This window comes from Mesoplodon densirostris, chromosome 10 (genome assembly GCF_025265405.1).
Source record: "Mesoplodon densirostris isolate mMesDen1 chromosome 10, mMesDen1 primary haplotype, whole genome shotgun sequence".
NCBI lineage: Eukaryota > Metazoa > Chordata > Mammalia > Artiodactyla > Ziphiidae > Mesoplodon > Mesoplodon densirostris.
This window is the reverse complement of record NC_082670.1, coordinates 37,014,810-37,036,884: the sequence shown is the minus strand read 5'-3', so window position 1 is coordinate 37,036,884 and position 22,075 is coordinate 37,014,810. Positions and strand designations below refer to the sequence as shown.

At 53.5% G+C, this 22,075-nt stretch overlaps 1 protein-coding gene across 3 annotated transcripts in view; it reads right to left on the bottom strand.

Annotated features, from left to right (window-relative positions):
• MDGA1 (MAM domain containing glycosylphosphatidylinositol anchor 1) overlaps positions 1-21,830 on the bottom strand; it is a 55,136-nt gene extending 33,306 nt beyond the window's left edge. For 2 of the 3 annotated variants that reach the window (XM_060111260.1, XM_060111261.1), the window contains exon 1: positions 20,636-21,829. In XM_060111260.1, coding sequence (XP_059967243.1) covers positions 20,636-20,702 — 67 coding nt within the window. In that variant the 5' untranslated portion in view covers positions 20,703-21,829. Of the gene's footprint in view, positions 1-20,635 lie in introns of all 3 variants that reach the window. The other variant, XR_009533635.1, reaches the window with a different exon arrangement.
• Between the last annotated feature and the right edge of the window lie 245 nt (positions 21,831-22,075).

Genomic DNA, 22,075 nt, shown 5'->3' with positions numbered 1-22,075 from the left:
CAAATGAGGTGCCCTAGGACAGTGCTAACATTATAGGCAGGACACTCAGGGAAGAGAGATCAGAAAGGCACATGCCTCAAGGTGGGCACTGCTTGAGCCGAAGCTGTAAATGCAAGTCTGAGGGGCTGCTCAGATGGTGTAGTATGAGGGGCAGGAGGTAGGGCTCTATCTCTCCTCTAATAACTATGTGACCTTGGGCAAGTTATTTAACTTCTCGAAGCCTCAGTCTCTTCATCTGTAAAATGGGTATAATACTACATCTCAGCTCTAGTGAAAATATCTTCTGGGTTGTGAGAATTAAACGAGATAATGCACATTCGGTACAGAGCATAATCACTAGTATCTAGTAAGTGCTCAATAAATTTCAGTTCCCTTTCCATTTGATCATATAGCCTGGGACCCTTTGGGAACCTGTTCCAAGGGCCTGTAAGAGAAAAATGTAAAACTGAATGAAGAGGTCTACTTTGGGGGGATGCCAAGAGCCATAATCCCAAGAGACCAGAACGTCAATGTGGACAGAAAGAGGTAATCACTGGAAGGAAAGCTCTCCCAGCAGAACATCCAGGATGATGGAGAGAGAGAGAGGCTACCACCCATCAGAGCAGAGTGGTTTCTGGAACCCAGGACCTGAGCCTGCCTGGCCCAGGGCTGTGGGGCCCATGGACATAGGGTTTCTCATGTAAAAATTTTCTGCTGGGGTCCCGCTACGCAACCCCACCAAGATCTGCAGTCCTGGAGACCTCATCACTGCAGTTCACTTGGCCCTGGACCCTGGCAGTGGGCCAAATTCTAGAGGTGACCAAGCTTCCAACTGACAAAGCATACCTATCTAACTAAGCCCATGGGAGGGGCAGGGCTGGAGTAGACACAGCGTCCTCATTCAGACTGTTGCAATAATTGCTTTGTGACCTGGGGCAAATCATTTAACTCTCTAGTCTACAGCTTCAGTTTCCTGCCTATAAAATGGCTATAAGAATGTTTCTTATTGAGAGTGTTAAATATAATAAGAATGGAATCCACCAATCACAGCACATGCTGCCTAGTAGATGATCTAGAAGTATAGTTAGAAGGGAGCAGAATAAAACCAAACTCACGGGACTTCCCTGGTGGCGCAATGGTTGAGAGTCCGCCTGCCGATGCAGGGGACACAGGTTCGTGCCCTGGTCTGGGAGGAGCCCACATGCCGCGGAGCGGCTGGGCCCGTGAGCCATGGCCACTGAGCCTGTGCGCCCAGAGCCTGTGCTCCGCAACGGGAGAGGCCACAACAGTGAGAGGCCCGCGTACCAGAAAAAAAACAAACAAACAAACAAAAAAACCAAACTCATACCTAAGGGTGTGTCCACCCTGAGAAGGTCCCCCTAGTCTGAGAGTTGAAGCCTCCAGTGTAGAGCCTGACAGGCCCCTGAGTAACCCTGTTTATTGGAGCCTGAGGCTCAGTCACCTGGGTACCAGTGTACCTGTGACCAACACTAGGGATGGGGCACATCCTGGGTGGGACCAGAGACACACTGCCAGGTGCAGGCCCCCAACCCAGAATGCAGAGCCTTGGCCAGCCCTGGACCAGGGAATGGAGGGAACAGTGGCCTCGCTAAAGCAAAGAACCCTCAAAGGCCCCTATGACCCAAAAGCCCAGTGTTTTCCTCCCACCCCCCGAGCTGAGACCCAAGCCTGAAGCACAGGGCACAGCTTTCAGCCTGACACAGGCCTGGCTGTGGGAACCAAGGGATACAGGGGGCTGAGGCACTGGACTGGGGCTAAAATGAGCATCTGGGGACCTGGGTCCTCAGAAAGAACAGGATGGTGGCAAGTGGGTGGGAGTCCTTTCCAACCAAACCTGCAAGAACTGGCTGGAAGTTCCACTCCAGCACTTAACTTGACTAAACCCCCATTTCACCATACAAAACAGAGGCCAATAGTATTAGGCTCATCGTGTCTCACTTGATATGTCATCTCAAGTGAGATGACATATCAGAAAGTGCCATGTAAACTGTAAAGTTTTGCACAGATCAGGTCTTATTATTATTAGGTGCTCAAAAGACCCAAATATGGCTTCTGGAAGTAAAAACTGGAAGTTAAGAAGCAGGCCATAATGCACCTATTAAACCAGTGAAAATAAATTAAAATAATAAAAATCCATTGTGGCTGGGCTGCGCACAAGCCCGGCTCAAACTTTTTGTAGCACGGGCCGGCAGTGCGAAATGAGAACCATAAAACTGTTCCTATCCTATGACCTATTAGGCAATCTCACTTTGGGGAATAGGCCCCAAGGAAATAATTTAAAAGGAAAAAGTAATTCACATAAGGATATTCATGGCAGAGCTATTTAGAAGAAGAAATTGGCATCTGCCCAAATGCCCAGCACTGGAGAAATGGTGACCAAACTCCAGCGTTATCAATGCAGGGGGTGCCCTGCGGCCATTAAGCTGACAGGTCTGAGGGTTCAGTCAATACCAGGAGATGTGTGTAGGAGATAAAGTCAGCCAAGAGAGCAGAATGGACCACTGTTTACTGCTATGTAAAAATATATTGACAGGTATGGGCAGGGAATTTAGAATGAATGGTTAATGTTTGATGGTCACTGGGTTCCTTTTTTTTCCTGTGAAGTTGTTTAAGTGGATAATAATAATAACAACCCTGAAAGCAAAATCACTCTTGCAGCTTAAGAGCAGGCGGGGCCTTAGACGCCAGGACAGAAGGACAGTGTTTCTGCAGAGCTTACCACCGCCACTCTGGCTGGGCAGCACTCTGGTCCCACCCCCACCCCCACCCCAGGCTACTGTGGGTTCCTGGGCATCATCCCGCCCAGCTGGGGGGTAGAATTATGGGTGTCACAACCTGACTGCTTGAAACCTCTTAAAGCAGCCCCTGTGTAGTTCTTCCAGGCTGAACCTTCACCCCAGCTCAGGAGACAGGAGGAGGATTGCCTCTGAAGGTTTAAAAACCAGCGATCAGAGATGCAAGGGCTTGATTAACTTTATGCCTCTGTCCACATCCATTGACCTCAGGAGGACAGCACTTAGTGACCCCCCCACACCCCCAAGGCCTGAGAGCCATTCCTCACCCTCCGTCACTGAAAACACACTGGCAGCCAGAAACCTGGGAGTCATCCCTGCCTTCTCTCCATCCACATCCCATGCCCAATCCACCAGCTCAACCTCAGAACTGATTCTGCATCCGACCCCTGAAACACCAACCTGGTCTTAGAAACCACTACCACCATGCCCTGCCTGGATTTTTACAGCAGCCTCCAGAGAGCTCTACCCTGCTTCCTCCCTTGCCTGGCACAGTCTGTTCTCCACAAGCAGCCAGAGGGATCCCTTTACAACATTAGGTCAGATCCTGTCCCTTCTCTGCTCAAAACCCTACCGTGGGTCTCCTCTCACTTCGAGTCGAAGCCATAGCTTTTTTTTTTTTTTTTTTTAGTTTCTGCTTTATAACAAAGTGAATCAGTCATACATATACATCTGTTCCCACATCCCTTCCCTCATGCATCTCCCTCCCTCCCACCCTCCCCATCCCACCCCTCCAGGCGGTCACAAAGCACCGAGCTGATCCAAAGGTAAGGTAGATAGATAGTGGGAAGCAGCCGCAGAGCACAGGGAGATCAGCCATAGCTTTTTCAATAGCCCGCCACACCCTGCATGTGCCCTCCTCCCAGCTGCGGCCACACTGCTGTCTTTGCTGTTCTTCAAGCAGACCAAGCCCACTTCCACCTCAGGGCCTTTGCACTTGCAGCTCCCCCTGATGGATTGCTCTTCCCCGGATATCCAGAGCTCACCCCATCGCTTCCTTCAGCTCTCTTCTGAGACAGGCCTTCCCCGACCACCCTTTTTAAGACAGCATTCCTGCCGCCACCGCCATCACTCTCAATCCCCTTACCTGCTTTGTGTGTTCTTCATACCACTCATCAACACCAGCATATTAAATAGTCACTTGCGGGTTTCCTTGGTGGTGCAGTGGTTAAGCATCTGCCTGCCAATACAGGGAACACGGGTTTGTAGCCCTGGCCCGGGAAGATGCCACATGCCGTGGAGCAACTAAGCCCGTGCGCCACAACTACTGACCCTGTGCGCCACAACTACTGAAGCCCACGTGCCTAGAGCCCCCGCTCCACAACAAGAGAAGCCACCGCAATGAGAAGCCGCGCACCACAACAAAGAGTAGCCCCCGCTCACCACAACTAGAGAAAGCCCGCGCACAGCAACAAAGACCCAACGCTGCCAAAAAATAAATAAATAAAATTTAAAAATAAATAAATAAATAAATAAATAGTCACTTGTGCATTCTCTTTCTGTGTCCCTTTCAAAAGGAGAACACCCCTGGAAGGGAAAGCACATTAAATTTCTGAAAGGGATGACCCATCTTTTTTTTTCTTTTTTTTTCAAGAGTCAATTCCAGAAGCATAAAGTTTGGGAACATATTTTCTTTTAGCATCAGGTATATTTATAAATCGGGAAATGTAATACCTGCCTCCCTGCTTAAGTATTCTCATTATTTTTTTCTTCCATCACTGAAGGGTTTCTCTCCTTTTTTGGCTGAAATTTAAGAAAGCACATAAGTGGCATGCACTGTAGGATCTCAGCATGTCGAGTCTCTGAACAACTTGTAAATGACTTGAAACCCAGTCGGCTGGGGGAGAAAAGTGAAGGACCTGTGGATGGGGGAGGCCAATTGGACCTAAGTTCAATCACAGCCAGGGACAGAAAAGTCACTGCCATTAGGAGGCTCCTGGGGGCTAAGGACAGGAGGTGGGGGGCACTGCCTCTTAGGAGGAAAGTGAGGTCTGGAATGGGCAGCCATGTGGGTGGCAGTAAAGGGCTGGGTGCAAAACACACCTGTCTCCCAACTCATAAAGTAGCTCAAAGGGAACATTCTTGCTATAAACTTCCCCAAGAGGAAGATGGGAGGAGGGGTGGAATTCTGCCACACTTTCTCCAGGACCAGGGTCTCGGTCTTTCCCCCAATACTGTGTCACATGCCTGTACATAGAGCCTCACATGCCACTTCCCTGGTGGCAGCCTCTGTGACTCATCAGAGCAGGCCTGAGCAGGCCTGGGCGCTGGAATCACTCACTTAGCAGTGCCTCCTCTGAAAAGCCCCAGGCACTGGGCTCAGAATGGTTTTCCACAAGTTCCCATTTCCTCTTCACCACAGCCCCCTGAGGGGAGCACTATTATTATCATTTGCTTGTGCACAGGGAAACTGAGGCAGAGTATACCCTGCCCAAGATCACACAGCCAGTGAGTGACTGGGGCAGGACTTGAACCCAGACCTGTTACAGAAGCCTCTGCTACAAGCCTTCAGGCCACACTGCTTCCGACACTCCCACCTGAGCGAGAGAGATGACTTTGATATACTTAGTTGCTTGCTTCTAAAATTAGACCTCAGTGGTGTCATGGAGCCTGGCAAGTCATGTGCGACAGCTGACCTCAGAGCTGCTAGTCACTGACACCTTGGTGTGAAGAACTTCTCTGGTTACTCTCCTCCCTGGGGCACTGAGGCATGAGGAAAGGAAACAGTGGAGAACAGGGGTTGGGGGCAAAGCTGCAGGACCACTTGGCTGACCCTTCCCAGAATCCTCCTCCCTGGTTGCCATGGAGCCACCTCTTCAGAGGCTTGGGCCCTGGCGGGGAGTGGAAGACCAGGTGGCGCCAAAGAAAGTGATCCAGAAGAAACGAAGCTGGCCTGTCTGTGGAGGCCCTTGGAAAAGGGAGGCTGCAGAGGCATCAGTCCTGAGACCCTCGGTCGCTAGGGCCAGCTGCAGGTGGAAAGGGAGAAGTGATTCCCAGGAGAAACTGACAACACTGAGCAGAGACGGCTGAGGGGGGACAGAAGTATGCAGAAGGTTGAGGAAAGTGAGGTGCAGGAGGACGCCTGGACCCTGCCCAAACTGGGTGCTTGGCAGCACTAGCCCAGTGCCCAGCAAGTAGTTGGTACTTAATAAATGTCAGCCAGAGCTATCGTTAACCTAGGTGCTCCAAAGAGACTCCCTGGTTAGGACACCCGTGAGCTCCAGTCTGCTCAGGCCAGGAAGGAAGCGTGAGCGCTGTGTCAGGCAGATGTGCTCAGGGCTCCCGTGGTGAGGGGCCCCCTGCCCTACAAGGGGACTCTCCAAGGTGTCAGCTCCCCTCTGAGCCTGGGCAGTTCTGCTCCTGCGAGGATGGCTGGGGAGGGCTTCAGGAGAAGAAGAGGCCCCCCTGCCACTCAGCCCAGCTGGGGCCACTGTGCCCATGCGTTCAGCCCAGCCCCCACCCTGGCACGGGCACAGCGGGTGAGCGCACGTCTGGCACAGGCCCCGGTGCGGGGAGAGAGGCTCCAAGCAGGCAGCTTTGTATTTTGTGAAAACCACATCCACAACTGAGCTCTCCAGCCAAGCAGGGCCTGCTGGGAAGGGTCTCTCTTCCCATCCCCCTGCTGGGGCCCACCCTCCTGCTGGGGCCCACCCTCCCCTCCTCAGCCCTCACCCCCAGGAGCCATAGGGAGTACCAGCTGCCACCCCGGCTGGCATGGGGGGCTGAGGGGGACGGCCTGGGCCCAGCTCTGGCCGTGCCAGGGTTCCCTGTTCCCCCACCCTGACCCTCTTCCTGCCTGGAATAAATTGGAATACAAATCAGAGGGAAATGCTTTCCTCTGTTTGAACAAATTGCTATGGATTCCTCCCTGTCTCAGGTCAGGGCTTGAAATGGGGGATATTTTCACTCGCCGACTGCTAATACACTCAGGAGAAGTTTCTGGATCGATGGAGCCCGGGAAAATTAGCCAGGAGCTTCAGGCCAGCCTCAGCCTGTCCCTGCCCCCCACTTCAGGTCTCCCAGAAGCGGTGGTGGGCAGTTATAACCCAGGCTGGACCTAGCGCTGGGCTGACAGTCCAGAGTGCTGGATGCCCATTCCCACCCCCTGTCTGGGGACCAAGGCAAGGATGACCAGGGGCTGCCCAGAGGAGCAGTGGGATAAAGGTGGACCCAAAGAAGCCCCCAAAGAGGTCTGCAGTCCCTCCACACATACATACATGACTCCCTGCACATAAACCCATGTTCTTGTGGGCATGATCACACATATGCACACTTTCAGCACATGCATGCCCACGTATATTTACGTGTGCACGAAAAACACTGATGAAGTGTACATGCCCAGCGTAGAGAGGACTTGGGGAATGTATTTCAGCTCCGGCTGCGGTACCCAGTGAGAACACCTTATCTCCTGCCAATGGTTCTCCATACACAAACAGACAGACAGAAAGACACACACACACACACACACACATATACTGATCTCCACCAGCAGCCAGGGCTCCCCACCAATCACTCCTTTCACCCCTCAGCCCCGCATCCCTGGCTCTATAATTCTGCAAGGGAGCCTGAAGGAGCTACTGGCTTCACCGGCCCCAGCTCCGCCAGAATGAAGGGCAGGAGACTGTGGGGAGATGCAGCCCACCCTCGCCCTGGACGGCCTCACAGCCCCTGCTCCCTCAGCTCCCGAGAAAGTGAGGAAGTAAGCCAGGCAGGATGTCGGTGCTTCAGGCAGATTAGGGCATCCCTCAGGGCTGAGCCCTCCCAGCACCCCCGAGGCCACTGTGCCAATGGGCGACGCCAGGGGCCATGGCTGTATGGGGAACTGGAGGAAGCCAGGAGGGGAGGGGAGAACTCACTGTAGCCTCTGAATGCCCCAGAAGGAGGTGGGTTTCTTGATCTGGAGAAAGCCTCTTACGTCTCCTGCCTGCTGCCCCTGGCACATTAAGCCACATGTGCGCATGCACGCACACACACACACACACACACTCCTCTCGGTATCCTAGAGCCCAGATATGACTTGGGAGATAGAAGTGGGAGAGAAGCGTGTATTCAATGGCAGGTAGAGCTTGGAGCGACCCTTCACCTCTGACCACTGGTTTCTGCCTCTAAAAACTGACCAGTTAGGGCCAGGTAACCTCTAAGCCCATTACCTCTGACCTTCCATGATTCCAAGCTGGGCTGCCTGTTTGCTCTGTGGTCTGGGGACTTCTCTTGCCTTCTCTAGGCCTCAGGTTTCTTTTCTAACAAATTATTATATTTGATCTAAGTTCCCTCCTGGCTCTGACAATGCCAGTGCAGTTTTGAACTTCATGGGAGCTTATAAATGCCATGCAGATGTGTCCTTGCTTCTCCTGAGCCCACAGGATAATATAGGAGAATGAGAAAGATCCAGCTGGAAAGTCCTTTGACGTGACTTTTAACTTCAGCCTCGGCACCTAATTGCTGTGTGACCTTGACCTTACCGTCTCTGGTCTCAGTCTCTTCCTGCACAGACCGCTTGAGATTCAAGTGCCTCTGGGTCAGTTAAGACCACTGTATTGCAGCTGAGCTCACTTCTTGCCACACCCTCAAGCTCTATCTCCTGGCCTTCTCTGTGTCTGGAATACATGGCCTTATTCCAGAAAGGAGAGTAAAGCCAGGTCTTGTGATGGCACAGACCTTCAGCTTGCCTTGTGGGCTTATGTATTTTGCTAGAGATAAACTGACCTCCCCAGAGGCCCCCTGCATTTTACTGGAACACCAGAATCCAGCTCCCCTCCCCAAGTCTACCCTCCAGATGTCCCTCTCAGTGATGGGATAAGTGCCTTCATTTAGAGTTTCACATAGGAAAAGTCTCAGGGCTAAGGAGATATTCAAGTTCAGGTCAGAGGCCTCAGCTTCCGAATCTTTCTGATAAGAGATTATGTTACAACAAGCTGAAATAAGGTCAGACAATGAGAAGAACTTCCCAATAAAGGATTAGACGTTGAGCAAACAGCAGTGGGGTTGCCTGGGCTCATGTGGGTATGGGCTTGCCGAGAGGCAGAAAGATGAGGTAGATCATGGTTTCTAGCACAGTCCCTCAGTTTCTGGTTCCCCCAAACCAGGAGGGTCCACAGAGCTCTCCTGCGGCTGGGACTGAAAGGAGCCACCTGCTAGTGGAGGGAGGTACCAACCAGTGAAAATGAACAACCTCACGGAAATGTGAATGAACAGTGTGCTGGGGTGAGGGGGAGCAAACGAGCACTAGCAGATGGGAAGCTGGACCCTCACATGAATGTCTGGGTTACCCCAAGCAAGCCTTTTCCCTGCTCTGGTTCTCTGTCTTCTCTAAAGTTCCTTCTGGCCATACTCAGAGCCACCAGAGCACCCCACCCAACCTGAGCTAGGCTGGCAGGGTAGAGTGAGGTGGGGAGAAGAACAGCTGTTCACATCCATCTAAATCCTTTCATTTCAAGAAATGCCAACTGATCCTGAGGTGGGGATTTGTGGTAAAGACTGCTCATGACCTACCCAACTTCCATTCTCCCCTTCTATCTAAATAAACCCTGATATTCTCTTAGGTGAGAATATGTCCACCTAAAAGGCTACATTTGTCAGCCTCCCTTCATCTAAGAATGGCCAGTAAGGGACTTCCCAGTGGTTGAGAATCCGCCTTCCAATGCAGGGGACACGGGGTGGATCCCCAGTCAGGGAACTAAGATCCCACATTCCTCAGGGCAACTGGAGCCCACGCGTCGCAACTACAGAGCCCTCACGCCACAACTAGAGAGAAGCCTGCATGCCACAACGAAAGATCCCATGTGACACAACTAAGACCCGACTAAGCCAAAAAAAAAAAAAAAAAAAAAAGGAACGGCCAGTAAGATGTAAGCAGACATCATTGGGAAGGGGCTTCTGGAAAAGCTGACTCAACTGGTAAATGACTCAGCCTTTTAAGTGTTCCTCCCTTCTTCCTGCCTGGAATGTGTCATGATGGCTGAGCCCCAGCAGCCCCTTGGTGACTTTAAGGCAAAATGCTCTAAGGCAGGGGTTCCCGAACTTTGCTGCACATCTGAATCATCTCGGGATCTTTCTTTTTTTTTTAAAAAAAAAAAATGCTGATCCCTGGTTCTCACTCCCAGATATTCTGACTTAGTTGATATGAGGTATGACCAAAGCATCATAAATTTTAAACACCCCCAGGTAATTCTAATATGCAGCAAGGTTTAAGAAGCACCAGCAAGATGAAAGGAGCCTGGATCTCTAGTGACCAAGGAGCCACCAGAGCAGCCATGGATAGCCTACTTCTAGACTTAAGAAAGTCACTTTAATTTGTTTGAGACTCTGTAGTCAGGTCTTTGGTTCTGGCAACAGAATGTGATTCCTAACTGATATAGGACTGAGGGTCCTCATGCTGCTCCCATCAGCAACCCATTCTCCACAGCACAGTCTGAGGAAAAAACAAAAAAAAAGGTCAGATCCTGCCCTCAGGAATTTCACACTGTGGGTAGTAGGCAAGTACCAGACTTGGTATTGGGCAGGCTTGAGTTCAAATCCTGACTCCACTACCTACTAACTTCAGGGGCTTGGGCAAGTCCCTCAAGCTTAGCCTCAGCTTCGTCATCTGGAAAATGAGGACGCTGGAAAAGGCTGCATTCTCCCGCACCACTGCGAGCTCCTTGGGGGCAGGTATCCTTCAGCCCTCCCTGCAGTCACAGCGCCCACCTCCCTTCCAGACACTTAGCAGCTGCTCATTAAACATTTACTCGGTTTACATTTGAATTGAATTGCTACGATGGGGCCCAGCTCTGAAATTTTCATTTTCTCTAAACCAAAAAGAGAAGAGAATAAACAAAAGGGCCACATTTCAAAAAGGTAACAGAATTTACCTATTGAAAATCAATGAAAACAACATTCCTGGAGCAGTTTCTTTCCGTCTCTTTAGCTTCAGGTCTGGAAATTCCCTGGCTAGAAGAGAGAGGCTACTCTCCCAAGCTCCTGACCTTTCCAGTTAGACTACTAAACTAGAAAGTCCCCTGGCTCATAATTTAAAAAATGATAAGTGAGTTTTTTTTAAGACCCGAGGGTCTAGATGAGCATGGCTGAAACAAAGCTTGGGCGGTGACCTGGAAAACCCAGAAATGCCCTCAGAAAGCCCAAGGGAAGAAGGCATCTGTTTGGGCCTGACTCATTCAGATGCACTGTCTACACCAGCTGTGCCTGAGAATCAACTGGAGAGCTTCCGTCCACAGCTGCCTTGATGCCACCTGCAGGGTTTCTGATTCAGGAGGTCCAGGGGTGGAGTCAGGCATCTGTTCTTGAAAAAGTTCTCCAGGTGGTTCTGACATGCCCCCCGGGCTGAGAAACACTTCTCTACACAGCTCCCAACCCTCCAGATAATCAAAGTCAATCCCAGCTGAGTTTCTGGGACTGGAAAGGAACCAAGAAGAGCCTGGAGTGGAATCTCCAAAGCTGGCCAAGCAGCGGCCTCATGCCCGCCCACATCACACACTCACTCACTCACTCACTCTCACACTCTCTCACTCTCACTCTCACTCTCTCTCTCTCTCTCTCTCTCTCTCTGTCTCTCTCTCTCTCTCTCTGTCTCTCTCTGTCTCTGTCTCTCTCTCTCTCTCTCTCTCTCTCTCTCTCTCACACTCAGATCACCCACCCCTGCAGCCCTAGCTTCCCACAGGCAGAAGGCCCGGCCTGGGTAGGGGAACTGCGGTTCCACCCCTCCCTGGCCTGCGACATTTCTCAAAAGAGCAGCCTGCACTTCCTGCTTCCATACACCACCCACACCCAGGGCTCCCTACCATCTGCCTGCCATCTCCTCTGCTCTCGTGAAACAAAGTCCCCATAGATTGCCTTAGAGTTTACGAAGTGCTATCACTCTCGGCTCCTCTGTAATCCCAAGAGGTGGGAGCGCCTGAACCAGCCTTCCAGATAAGGAAACTGAGCTCAGAGAGGTGAGGCTCCTGGGCCAGGGTCTCTCAGAGGCAGCAAGCTGCCCACTGACCCTCCAACCCAAGTCTTCCCGTTTGAGTCCAATCCTCTTCCCTGCCTGCCCTTGCTGTTCAAAGAGCAATCTGCAGGCTAGCAGCATCAGCATCACCCAGGAGTTTGTTGGAAATGCACAATCTCTGCTCAGCTCCAGACCCACTGAGTCAGAATTTGCATTTTCACAAAATCCCCAGGGGGACTCCTTGGGAAGTCCCCTTGAGAAGGAGCCCCGCTCTGTGCTGCAGCCGCATCCCCACCAACCTCCCAGTCCCCAGACAGCCCTTACTCTGTCTCCTCCCCCACCTCAGATGGCCCTTCCTCCCACGGACTCCATCCCTTCCCCGCTTTTCTGGTCCCTGTCCCCTCCTGGGTCTCCTCCTACCTCCCTGATGCCACCTGCTCTGTCTCCTCTTTCTCCTCCCACCCCCAGGGCACTGGTCTCAGCCCAGTCTCCTCTCTCACTCTACTCTCTCTTCCTTGGCAATTTTAGCCCACCTCGTGGTCTCACCTCACATCGTTGTATAGACATAAATCCAGATGTGCAAGTCCACCACTCAGAACAGATCTCTCCCCTGAGCACCGCCACTCATATCCATCAACATCTCTCCCAGACACCCCAGCACCAGAATCCCATGAAGTTCAAAACTGCACTGGCATTGTCATTCAAATAAAACTATTCACCGAGGCCTTGCTAAGTGCCAAGAACAGTGCTCAGGGCTTTCCAGGTATGGCTTATTGCACGCTTATCACAAACCCATCTGACAAGCAGAAAAGCCACGGCTTTGAAAGCAGATGTAATTTCTCGGGCTCTCACAGCTGGTTCAAACACGGGTTCCTTACCCAGAAGTCCAGGCATTTAACTGCTTCACTCCTCTGCCCCAAACCTGTCTGACTTCCCATGGCCTTCGCTCCATCTCATTGCCATTGTGTGCCAAGCCTCCCAACACCAAACTTCAGAGCCGTTTTCAGCTCCCATCCCTTGCCCAAGCTCTGAAATACTGCCAGGACCCAATGATTGTACATTCTCACTTCTCGCCTTTTGTAACAGTCTCTGACTGGATCCTTCCCCCATCCCCAACCTCCTACAGTCTATGCCCTACATGGCAGCCAGAGGGATTCTATTAAAAAGGTGTCAGTTCATGTCTGTCCTCTGTTCAAAATCCTCCCATGGCCCCCACCTCTCTCAGGATAAAATCCAAAGTCCTGGGCTTCCCTGGTGGCGCAGTGGTTGAGAATCTGCCTGCCAATGCAGGGGACACGGGTTCGAGCCCTGCCGGGAAGATCTCACATGCCGCGGAGCAACTAAGCCTGTGCGCCACAACTACTGAGCCTGCGCTCTAGAGCCCACGAGCCACAACTACTGAGCCCATGTGCCACAACTACTGAAGCCTGTGCACCTAGAGCCCGTGCTCCGCAACAAGAGAAGCCACCGCAATGAGAAGCCTGCACACCACAACAAAGAGTAGCCCACACTCGCCGCAGCTAGAGGAAGCCCGTGCACAGCAACGAAGACCCAATGCAGCCCAAAATAAATTAATTAAATAAATTAATTAATTTAAAAAAATCCAAAGTCCTTACTTAGCCTTCAAGGCTGCAAACAATCTGCCCCCATTAACTCTCTAACCCCACCTCCTACTCCCCTCCCCATGGCTCACTCTGCTCCAGCCATACTGGACTCCTAGTTGTTACTAAATAGTCCAGGCATGTTTCTACCCCAGGGCCTTTGCAATGGCTATTCTCCCGCCTGGATCACACTTCCTGCAGACATCCACGGGGCTTCCTCCCTCCTCCCTCGGGCATCTTCAGGTCTCTGCTCTGGTGGCACCTACTCAAGGAGCACCTCTACCCCCAACTAATGGGTATGAAGTTGAACCACATCCTACCACACCTTGTTCCCTTAGCTGCTTTACCCTTTTTTTATAAAATTCATCACCATAGAATGCATTACTTATTCACTGACTTGTTTACTGCCTGTTTCCCCTCAACTTGAACTTAAACTCTAGGAGAACAAGAGCATGTTTATTTCATCAAATATCTCAAGTGCCACTTACAGAGGCTTCACTTACATGTTTGTTGGTTGGTTGCAGTTCTTGTACCCACTCCCTCCTGTTCATTCTCACAGCCACCACCATGGATCAAGCTCTCATTACGACTTCCCCAGACAACTTCTGGATCTCCTGACCAGTCTCCCTCCGCCTGACCGTAGCCTCTTCAAACACACAGCTGCATGGCTACCCAGCCTGATATGAGGTACCTGGGCTCATATCAACCCATTCCCCTGCTCAACACCCTCACAAACCCAAGATTCCAGCCTACTCCCCCCCAAGCACAGGCTTTATAATCAGCAAATCTGGGTTCAAGCCCAGCTCTGCCCCCTTGGACAAGTAACTTCATCCTTCTGAGCCCTCAGTTTACTCATTGGTAAAATGGGCCGATGAGTGACTCTCTCTTAAGAGATTATGGTAAGGATTAAAGAAGACTATACATATTCCTTATCTCAGCCTGGGCAGCAAATGTTAGCAGTTTTTATTATTATTCCTTTACTGTTCCAACTCTAACTGCCCTGACTCCCTTTCAACCTACGCTCCAGCCCAAATCAACGACTCACAACTCCCCCCACACACCCAGGTTCTTTATCCTCCATGCCTTTGTCATAATGAGTCCTCCACCTGGGATGCCCTTCTCACTCCTTACTTCTATTTGTCAAGGCTGGTTCAAATGCCCCCTCCTCTACCAGGGCTTGGAAGTAATTTCCTCCCTCTTCGAATTCCCACAGCCCTTTATCTGCCCTTGCCACATGGCATTTATCAAGATCGTTCAGGAACCACCATCTTGTATGTGATTCCTCTCCCCTTCTCCTTGAGGGCATCTTATTTATCTCAGTAGCCCTGTCAATGCTCAGAACAGGGCCTTGCTCAAGGGAAGTGCTCAGTAAATATTTAATGAATGGTGAGAGGGACACCATACTGTTTTCCAACCCCCAAATCAGAAGATCCACTGGGATCGAGTCTACAAGCCACTTCTTACCAGCTGTGTAACCTTAAGCAAGTTCTTAAACTCTTAGAACCTTGGTATTCCCATCTGTTAAATAGGGACAATAGGACCCCCTGTTCTGACCTCTCAGAATGTTACGGAATCAAAGGAGGTAGACACATGAAAATGCTTGGCAATGCACGTGGTACTTACACACCTATAAGATATGGTCGTCAAAACCAATGAGTCTCCCCTAAAAAGCTCGTTCCTATTTGCCCAAAAAGATGCCTGAAAGAATCATCATCGAATGCAAGGCAGGATGTCAAGTGAGTTTTACTTTCTTCCTTATACTTTTATGTTTACTCTGATTGTTTTTGCAGAGAACACATGTTACTCATAGACTTGGGAAAAGGGAGATTGCATTGCTTAAGAAAAAAGATTCATTCCTTTGGGTTAAGCATTGCTTTTGCCTTCCATATCAGCATTTAAATGAAATAGGGGCCCCTGAATACCTAGAATCAGCCGTCAGCCGATGTGTGCCTGCAAAGCAGGGTCTCTGACTATGGGGAGGAAGATGCACAAGAGGGGCCATACCCAGGTTCACAAAGATGCAGCTCTGCCAAGGCACAAGCCCCTGCTCTGCACACAACCCAGCCAAGCCCCACCAGAGAGCTCTCCTCCAGCCTAGGGTTCAGGAAGTGTGGCTTTGGCCACAGGCGAATGCCCTGGGACACTGGGGTGGGGACACAGGAGGTGGAGGGCGGCCCGGAGCTTCAGAAGGCCCTAAGGAGCTCCGGTGGGCCCCAGGCTAAGCTCATCCTACTGGGAGGCTTGAGGCCAAGAGAGCCCAGGAAAGGCAAGAAGCAATGTGACAGCCAAGCCCTCCCCCTGCTGGCCATTTCTGGAGTGGCAGCGCCAGCGGCACAGGGCAGGGTCCCCAGGCACACACCCTCACACCTGGAGCCTAGTCAGGCTCAGGTGTCCAGAGGCATGTCAGAGCTGGGGAGCGCTCTTCCAGGACTGAGTGGCCCAAGGTCCCATCTCCCAGGTCCCCTGTTTTTGCCAGGTGGGGCATCTCCTGGCCCATCCTCCCTGAGCCCAGCCACAAGGAGATGAAAGGTAGGAGTGGTGGAGAGGAAGGCAGACGAAGGGGAGGCGGGAGGGTGTGGGGGAGAGGAGGGTCCTCACGCTGCTGCCTCTCTCTCACTCCTCCCAGGCCCACCTGCGCCTCCTGGGCAGCGGGAGAAGCCATGGCTGCTACCACTGCCCGGATTTCCACTCCCGCCCCCAGGTATTGATTTCCTGCATCATTCATTTGTTGGCCTTGGCAGCTGTGATTAGCTCCCTCCATTCTCCCTATGGAGCCCTCACCCGTCCCTCCATGTTCCAGCAAAGCAGAGCTAATACCAGGCTCTAATCGAGGCTTTGCCACCCTGGCCCCAGCAGCTCACAGCCAGGCCTGGCCAATTACAAGTAGGCTCTTGGCATGTCCCCAGCCTGCCTCTCGAAGGTGCCTTCCTGGCTAACAAACTCACCCTCTCTAACCACCCCCAGCCCCATTCCCCAGAGCCCCCTTCCAGGCAGGAAGCACAAATTTGCAGCCTGCAGTGTAGGATGGGACATGATGCGGCTCTTGACCTGAAGGAGGACTCTCCGTCCCGACGTCAGGCCTGGGAGCCCTCAGACTAGCACAGGGGTCAACTTAAACTCGGTGGGGCAGGGGTGCAGACAATGCCGAGAAAGCAAACAAAACAGCCTGGATTTGTGGACACAAGGCCCTCTTTCTCCCTCATGTAGTTTCTATAACTGAGAAGGAAGAAGGGACACAGGCAGGGATCTTCTTGAGGACATTTAGAAACCCCCGAGCCTTCTGCTTGCCCTGGGTGGCAAGAGTTTTCTGATGCGATGCCTTCCTTCTCCAGGGGACAGCCAGTTTCAAGGCATGGGGTAGAAATGCCAGTGAAAAATCCCAGGGGCGCCCACACTCAGATCAACACCCAGAAGACGGCACTGGGAGACACACTTCCTGAAATTCCCTCTCCGCACCCCTCAGAGGAGGGAAAAAAACCTGACTTGGTGATAATTCTGTAAGCTATGTTGCTCTTGTCAAATTATTCAACATCTGTCTTCATGTTCCCACAAAAATTAGCATAGGATAGTAGTTTCTGATGACACCTTTGGTGAAATATTTTGACTTCCACCAGTAAGTTGCAAACAACCTGTCTTAAGGATAATGTCAATTCACACTCCTGCATATTAAATAATTCAGGGGGTTGTTGTGTTTTTGTAAAGGAGAGAAGTCCCACTGACCTGCCCCTGGCTGGAAGTCCAGCAGCTATGGAAGGAAGAGAGGAAGCCAGGATGGAGGCGGGGGTGTTTTCTGATGCTATCCACACATAGGATATTCCTCCTCCATCACCTAGCTACTGTCTTTGCCCCAGAACTAGGCATCTGGGGACAGCCCACCCCACTGGCTTGCCAGAAGCAGATTACAGGATCCACTGGGAGCACAACAAACTGGGCCAGGAGATGGGAGGCAGGAGGGAAGAGGGGACCGGCTCCAAATGGACCATCTGGTCCAGTACACAGCTCCTGTAGCATCTGTGCCCCCAAGAAGAGCAAAACCACCTGACCAGACTGAGAGCACCTCCCCAGCCCTATTGTAGACAGCGGACCTCAGAGATGACAAGAGCACACTCAGAGGGAAGCCAGGCATATGGCTCCAGGCACCTGCCTCCCACCAGCCTCATCAGAGACCCTCAGCACCTGGCCAGATCCTGACGGGTTTATCCTCCACACCCTGCTCTTCCTCCCTCTCCTCAATTCAGCTTCCATGTTAATCTGCCCCTCCCTCAGCCACACAGGCTGGGGTTCCCTCCCTCTGGCACACTTTTTCTTTTGTGCCTTGAGTAAAACCTGCCTCCCTTCTCACTGCCAGGGAAGCTGAGGTCCCCTACGGCTGCCAGCCTAGGACTCCATGACTCTCCCTAAGCAGAGACTCTCAGAGAGACCCCACTATGCTGCTGGAAACCATCCTAGACAGAGTTCTTGGAGAGAAGGAATTTCAAGAAGCATTTCCTCAACTTCCCCCCAACAATGGCCCTTCGTTCATGCAACAAATATTTGCCAGCTCCTGCTGTGTGCCAGGCACCATGCTAGGTGCTGACATACAATGATGGGTATGAGTGACCATCCCTCACCCCTACACTCTACTCTTTCTCAAACTGCTTCATCTGCTTTGGTTGGGGGGGGGGCAGAGCAGAAGAACTAGCTCACCATATTATTTCTTTTCTTTTTAAAGAACTAATATTTTTTTAATTAATTTATTTATTTTTGGCTGCGTTGGGTCTTCATTGCTGCACGCGGGCTTTCTCTAGTTGCGGTGAGTGGGGCCTACTTTTCACTGCGGTGCACGGGCTCCTCATTGCAGTGGCTTCTCTTGTTGTGGACATGGGCTCTAGGTACGCGGGCTTCAGTAGTTGTGGCTCACGGGCTCAGTAGTTGTGGCTCGTGGGCTCTAGAGCACAGGCTCAGTAGTTGTGGCACATGGGCTTAGTTGCTCCGCAGCATGTGGGATCTTCCTGGACCAGGGCTCAAACCCGTGTACCCTGCATTGTCGGGCGGATTCTTAACCACGGTGCCACCAGGGAAGTCGCTCCCCACACTATTTCTTTAACCCAGACCCAGTGATACCATAGTTCTCCCTTCTGCTATATCTGGCCAAAGCTTCTAGCATCACAAGGAACTCGGCAGCCTCTTGTGGTCCTCCTCCTCACTAGATCCTCCACTCTCCATCCACCTCGATTAAGACTTTTCACCCTGCAGCTCTCCTGAGGCCTTCCTTGGAGTCATGCTCTCAAAGGGCAAGTGGAAAGAATGTCACCCAAGAGCTCTGGGTTGGCCCCAGTGCACAGCAACACACCTTGATTTGCTCTGAGTGAGAGCAGCTGGGACCCAGGCACACGAGGGAGTGGAGAAAACACAGAGAAAGGGGGACTTACAAGCCAACGGCTAAATCCTGGCCCCAAAGTACTCTGAATCAGGGTCCACAGAAACTACTGCCCCACCCCCTGCCTTCATTGCTGGGGTTTCCAGGCTAGGTTCAGGGGAGCTTCTTCAAGATGGGTCCCATGCAGCCCCGGATAAGGTTGAAGAAACTGGAGGGGATAGAGAAGAGGAATGGCCAGGAGATGGGCCTGCCAGATCTGCCCAAGGGCACTCAGAGGGAGGAGCAGGGTGGAGGATAGCAGCAGAGGCGGAGGGCTCCCCATCGCTCTCCAGAGCCCCTGAGGTGTGGTGAGAAGGCAAAGACCTCAGCAGGTCCCTCCTTAGGCCACCTCTTAAGGAGACAGTGAAGCTGTAGGGAAACCTTGAGGAGAAAAAAGAAAGAGGACCCACCAGTACACCCTGATGTCTTCCCCTACCCTGGGGAGGCCAAGGCCCTTGGAAGACGCTCAGTGGCCTCCTCTCCACAATGCAGCCTCTCTCAGTCCCTCCTGCATTCTTCCTCCTTCTTTCCCTTTCTGGCCTATGTAAAGGGCCAGGCAGTAAGAGACACACAAACTAATTAAGAAGCAGAGTTTGGCCAGATGCCTGGGCCAGCCTCCCCAGGGAATTAAGCCCAAGCCAGCTAGCTGTGTAGAGCCAGGAGTATGTCACCTCCCAGATACCCCCAGGACACCCCTCCCTCTTGCCAGGCCCGGGGAGGCAGGCCAGGCATCCCCAGAAGGAAGCATTTAGCATCTGCACTTGAGGCTGGCAGCTGAGGGACAATGCCTCTGCCTCCACCCCCTCAACAGAATAGGTCAAACCCTCTCCCGATCTAAAGGTGAATAATTAGGTCCTCAACCCTAGAGAAAGAAGGAAAGAGAATCTTCCCCACTCCAGCTACACATCATTTAAAAAGTGACCTATACAGACCACCTTGCAGTCAGAAGAAGGTAAAGTAAGGGCCACCGGGCCCCAAAGACTTTTTGTGCTGTGGGTCAGGGCATTGCTGGCTGCCAGAACTCAGAGGGAAAGTCCCTGAGAAGCATGAGCCCTCGTGATCCTGAACGGATGATGCCCACTCCCGAGATCTTTCTCCCGGAAAACCCACGAGAGAGAAGGGAGAAGGGGTAACCAGAGTTCCCTTGGCGCCTGAGGGCGTGGGTGCGGACGCGGGAGCAAAGCTGCGTGGCAGGAGGCAGAGTTTCGACACGTAGCCTGATGGGTGCGTGCAGTGTTTGCTTTCTGGGGACTGTGGCTGAATGTGTGCGCGCAGACAGAAGGAAGGTGGGGCTGGGGTTTTGTAGCTGGGAACCGGGGACAGGAAGAACTAACTGGCTCAGGAGAGGTCCGAGAAGGGATTCTGGGGTCTTGGGAGCCGGATCTAGGGGATGCCTGCATCCGCTTGGGCTGTCAAGAAGCGAAGCAGCGAAGCCCAGCGAGAGCCGGGAAGGCGAGCCAGCCGCCGGGCCGCGGTACTGGCAGCCAGTTCGCTCGCCAGCCGGGCGCAACTCCGCATCGTGCATCGCTCGGCTTCCACTCCGGAGGCCGAGCCAGGGTGGGATGAGGTTTCGGTGCAAGTCGTTTACCCAGCCCCTGGTGTGCGGTCTGTCAGGGTCTCTCGAGCCAACTGGGTGCTCTCAAGTGTTCCGATTCACTCCCGCCCCTGGCAGGGTTTGTGAAAGTGGGTACTACCTCCCCCCGGCATCCCTGGCTTCACGCCAGACCCTACAACCTGTCTCCGTGCTCCGAAGCAGCTAGCTCGATCTCCTCGCGCTCTGGAAAAGGGCGGGGACCCGGGCATCCACTCCAGAGTCCGAGCCGGGGTACCCACCAAACCCGGGCAGCGCGCACTTTGCGCCTTTTGCAAAGTTTCCGCGCGGTGCTAAGCCGGCATGGAGCGGGACGCGGGCTCTTACCGTAGACTCCTTGTCCCTGGCAGTGTAAGGGGATCAGCGCCAGAAGTAGAAGGCAGGTCACCTCCATCTTCACGGCCCGTGCTTCATCCCCGCGAGGCGGCGCAGCCCGAGAGGCGGTGGGGGGCGCCTCCGCCGGGGCCCTGCGATGCCCCTTGCGTCTTCCCCTTCCCCGAGAGGCGACGGAGGGGGCGGCGGCGGCGACGGAAATCAGGAGGCTGAGGAGGCGGCGGTGGCGGCGGCAGCGACCTGGGTTTCTCCTCCGGCGGGGCCGCTGCCCGCGTGGGAACGCAGGGGGCGCTGGCCCGGCCCCGGGTGCCTCGGCGCGCCCGGCTCAGCAGCCAGCGCCCCGGCCCGAGAAGCCCGGCAGCCGAGCCTCTCCGGGTTCCCAGGACTGTCCGCTCGGGGTTCTGGGCGCCAGGGACCCCTTTGCGGAGGCGGAGGCGCTTCGATCCAACAGGCCACCGACGACTGACAAACTTGTCGTTTCCCCGCCCAGGGGACGCCCCTCCGCGGAGCTGGGGCGGGGAGGCCGGGGCTCCGCTGGGGTTAATCCGCTGTCTCCAGTTCTGCGGCCGGTGCTGGGGGCTCAATGGCCCGACCGAAGGGGGCCGGTCCGGGCTGGGCGTCCTCTCGGAGGCGAAAAGCCCCGGCTCTAGCCCTCCTGAGCAAGGGAGAAGCGCGGGCTAGGCTCCGCGGAGGAGCGAGAGTCACGGGTCCACGGGTCCGCGAAGTTAGCCGAGCCACCGAGGAACCCCGGGGAGGAATCGCGCCCCAGCGCCCCGCGGGAATCAGGAGAGCAATTCCATCCAAGAGAGACCCCAGAACGCGGGGAAAGAAGGAAAGTTTGAGTCGTTTGAAAAATATTCGCGCTCTCGCCAAGGCCTGGGCTGCGGCGCGGGAGCCGCTCGCCGCCTCTGCTCGCCTCGCTCCGCTCCCGCCGTCTGGCCGTGGCGGTGGTGCTCCCGGGCTCGGCGCTCTCGGGAGAGCCGGGCTGCGCCGCGACCCAAGTTGGTTGTCCCCGTCCCCGCCCCCGCCCGGCGGCCTCCGCCGGCGGGGACCCAGAGCAGGCGGGGCCGGGCCGGGCTGCCGGGCGCGGCTGCAGCTGGGCTCCGGGCCGCGAGAGCGCTCCGCTCGCTCGGCAACTTGGGCTTCGCTGTGCTGCTTTTTCCCCGCTCCGAGCTTTTCATTCCGCGCTCCCCCCGCCTCCCCCTCTCCTCCCTCCTCCTCGCGTCTCCTCGTTCGGTCTCTCGCTCTCCCACCCTTTGTCGCTCGCTCTCCTGTTTGATTCCCCTCCAGTTAAAAAAAAGGAGCCAATTAAAGGCAGCGCAGCTCGCCGGGCCCAGCCTCTGTCCAATTTCCTCGCCTCCCCCAGGACCAATTAGAGAAAACAAAACAGGGCTGGGGGAAGCAGACTGCCTTTCTCTCTCTCTCTCTCTCTCT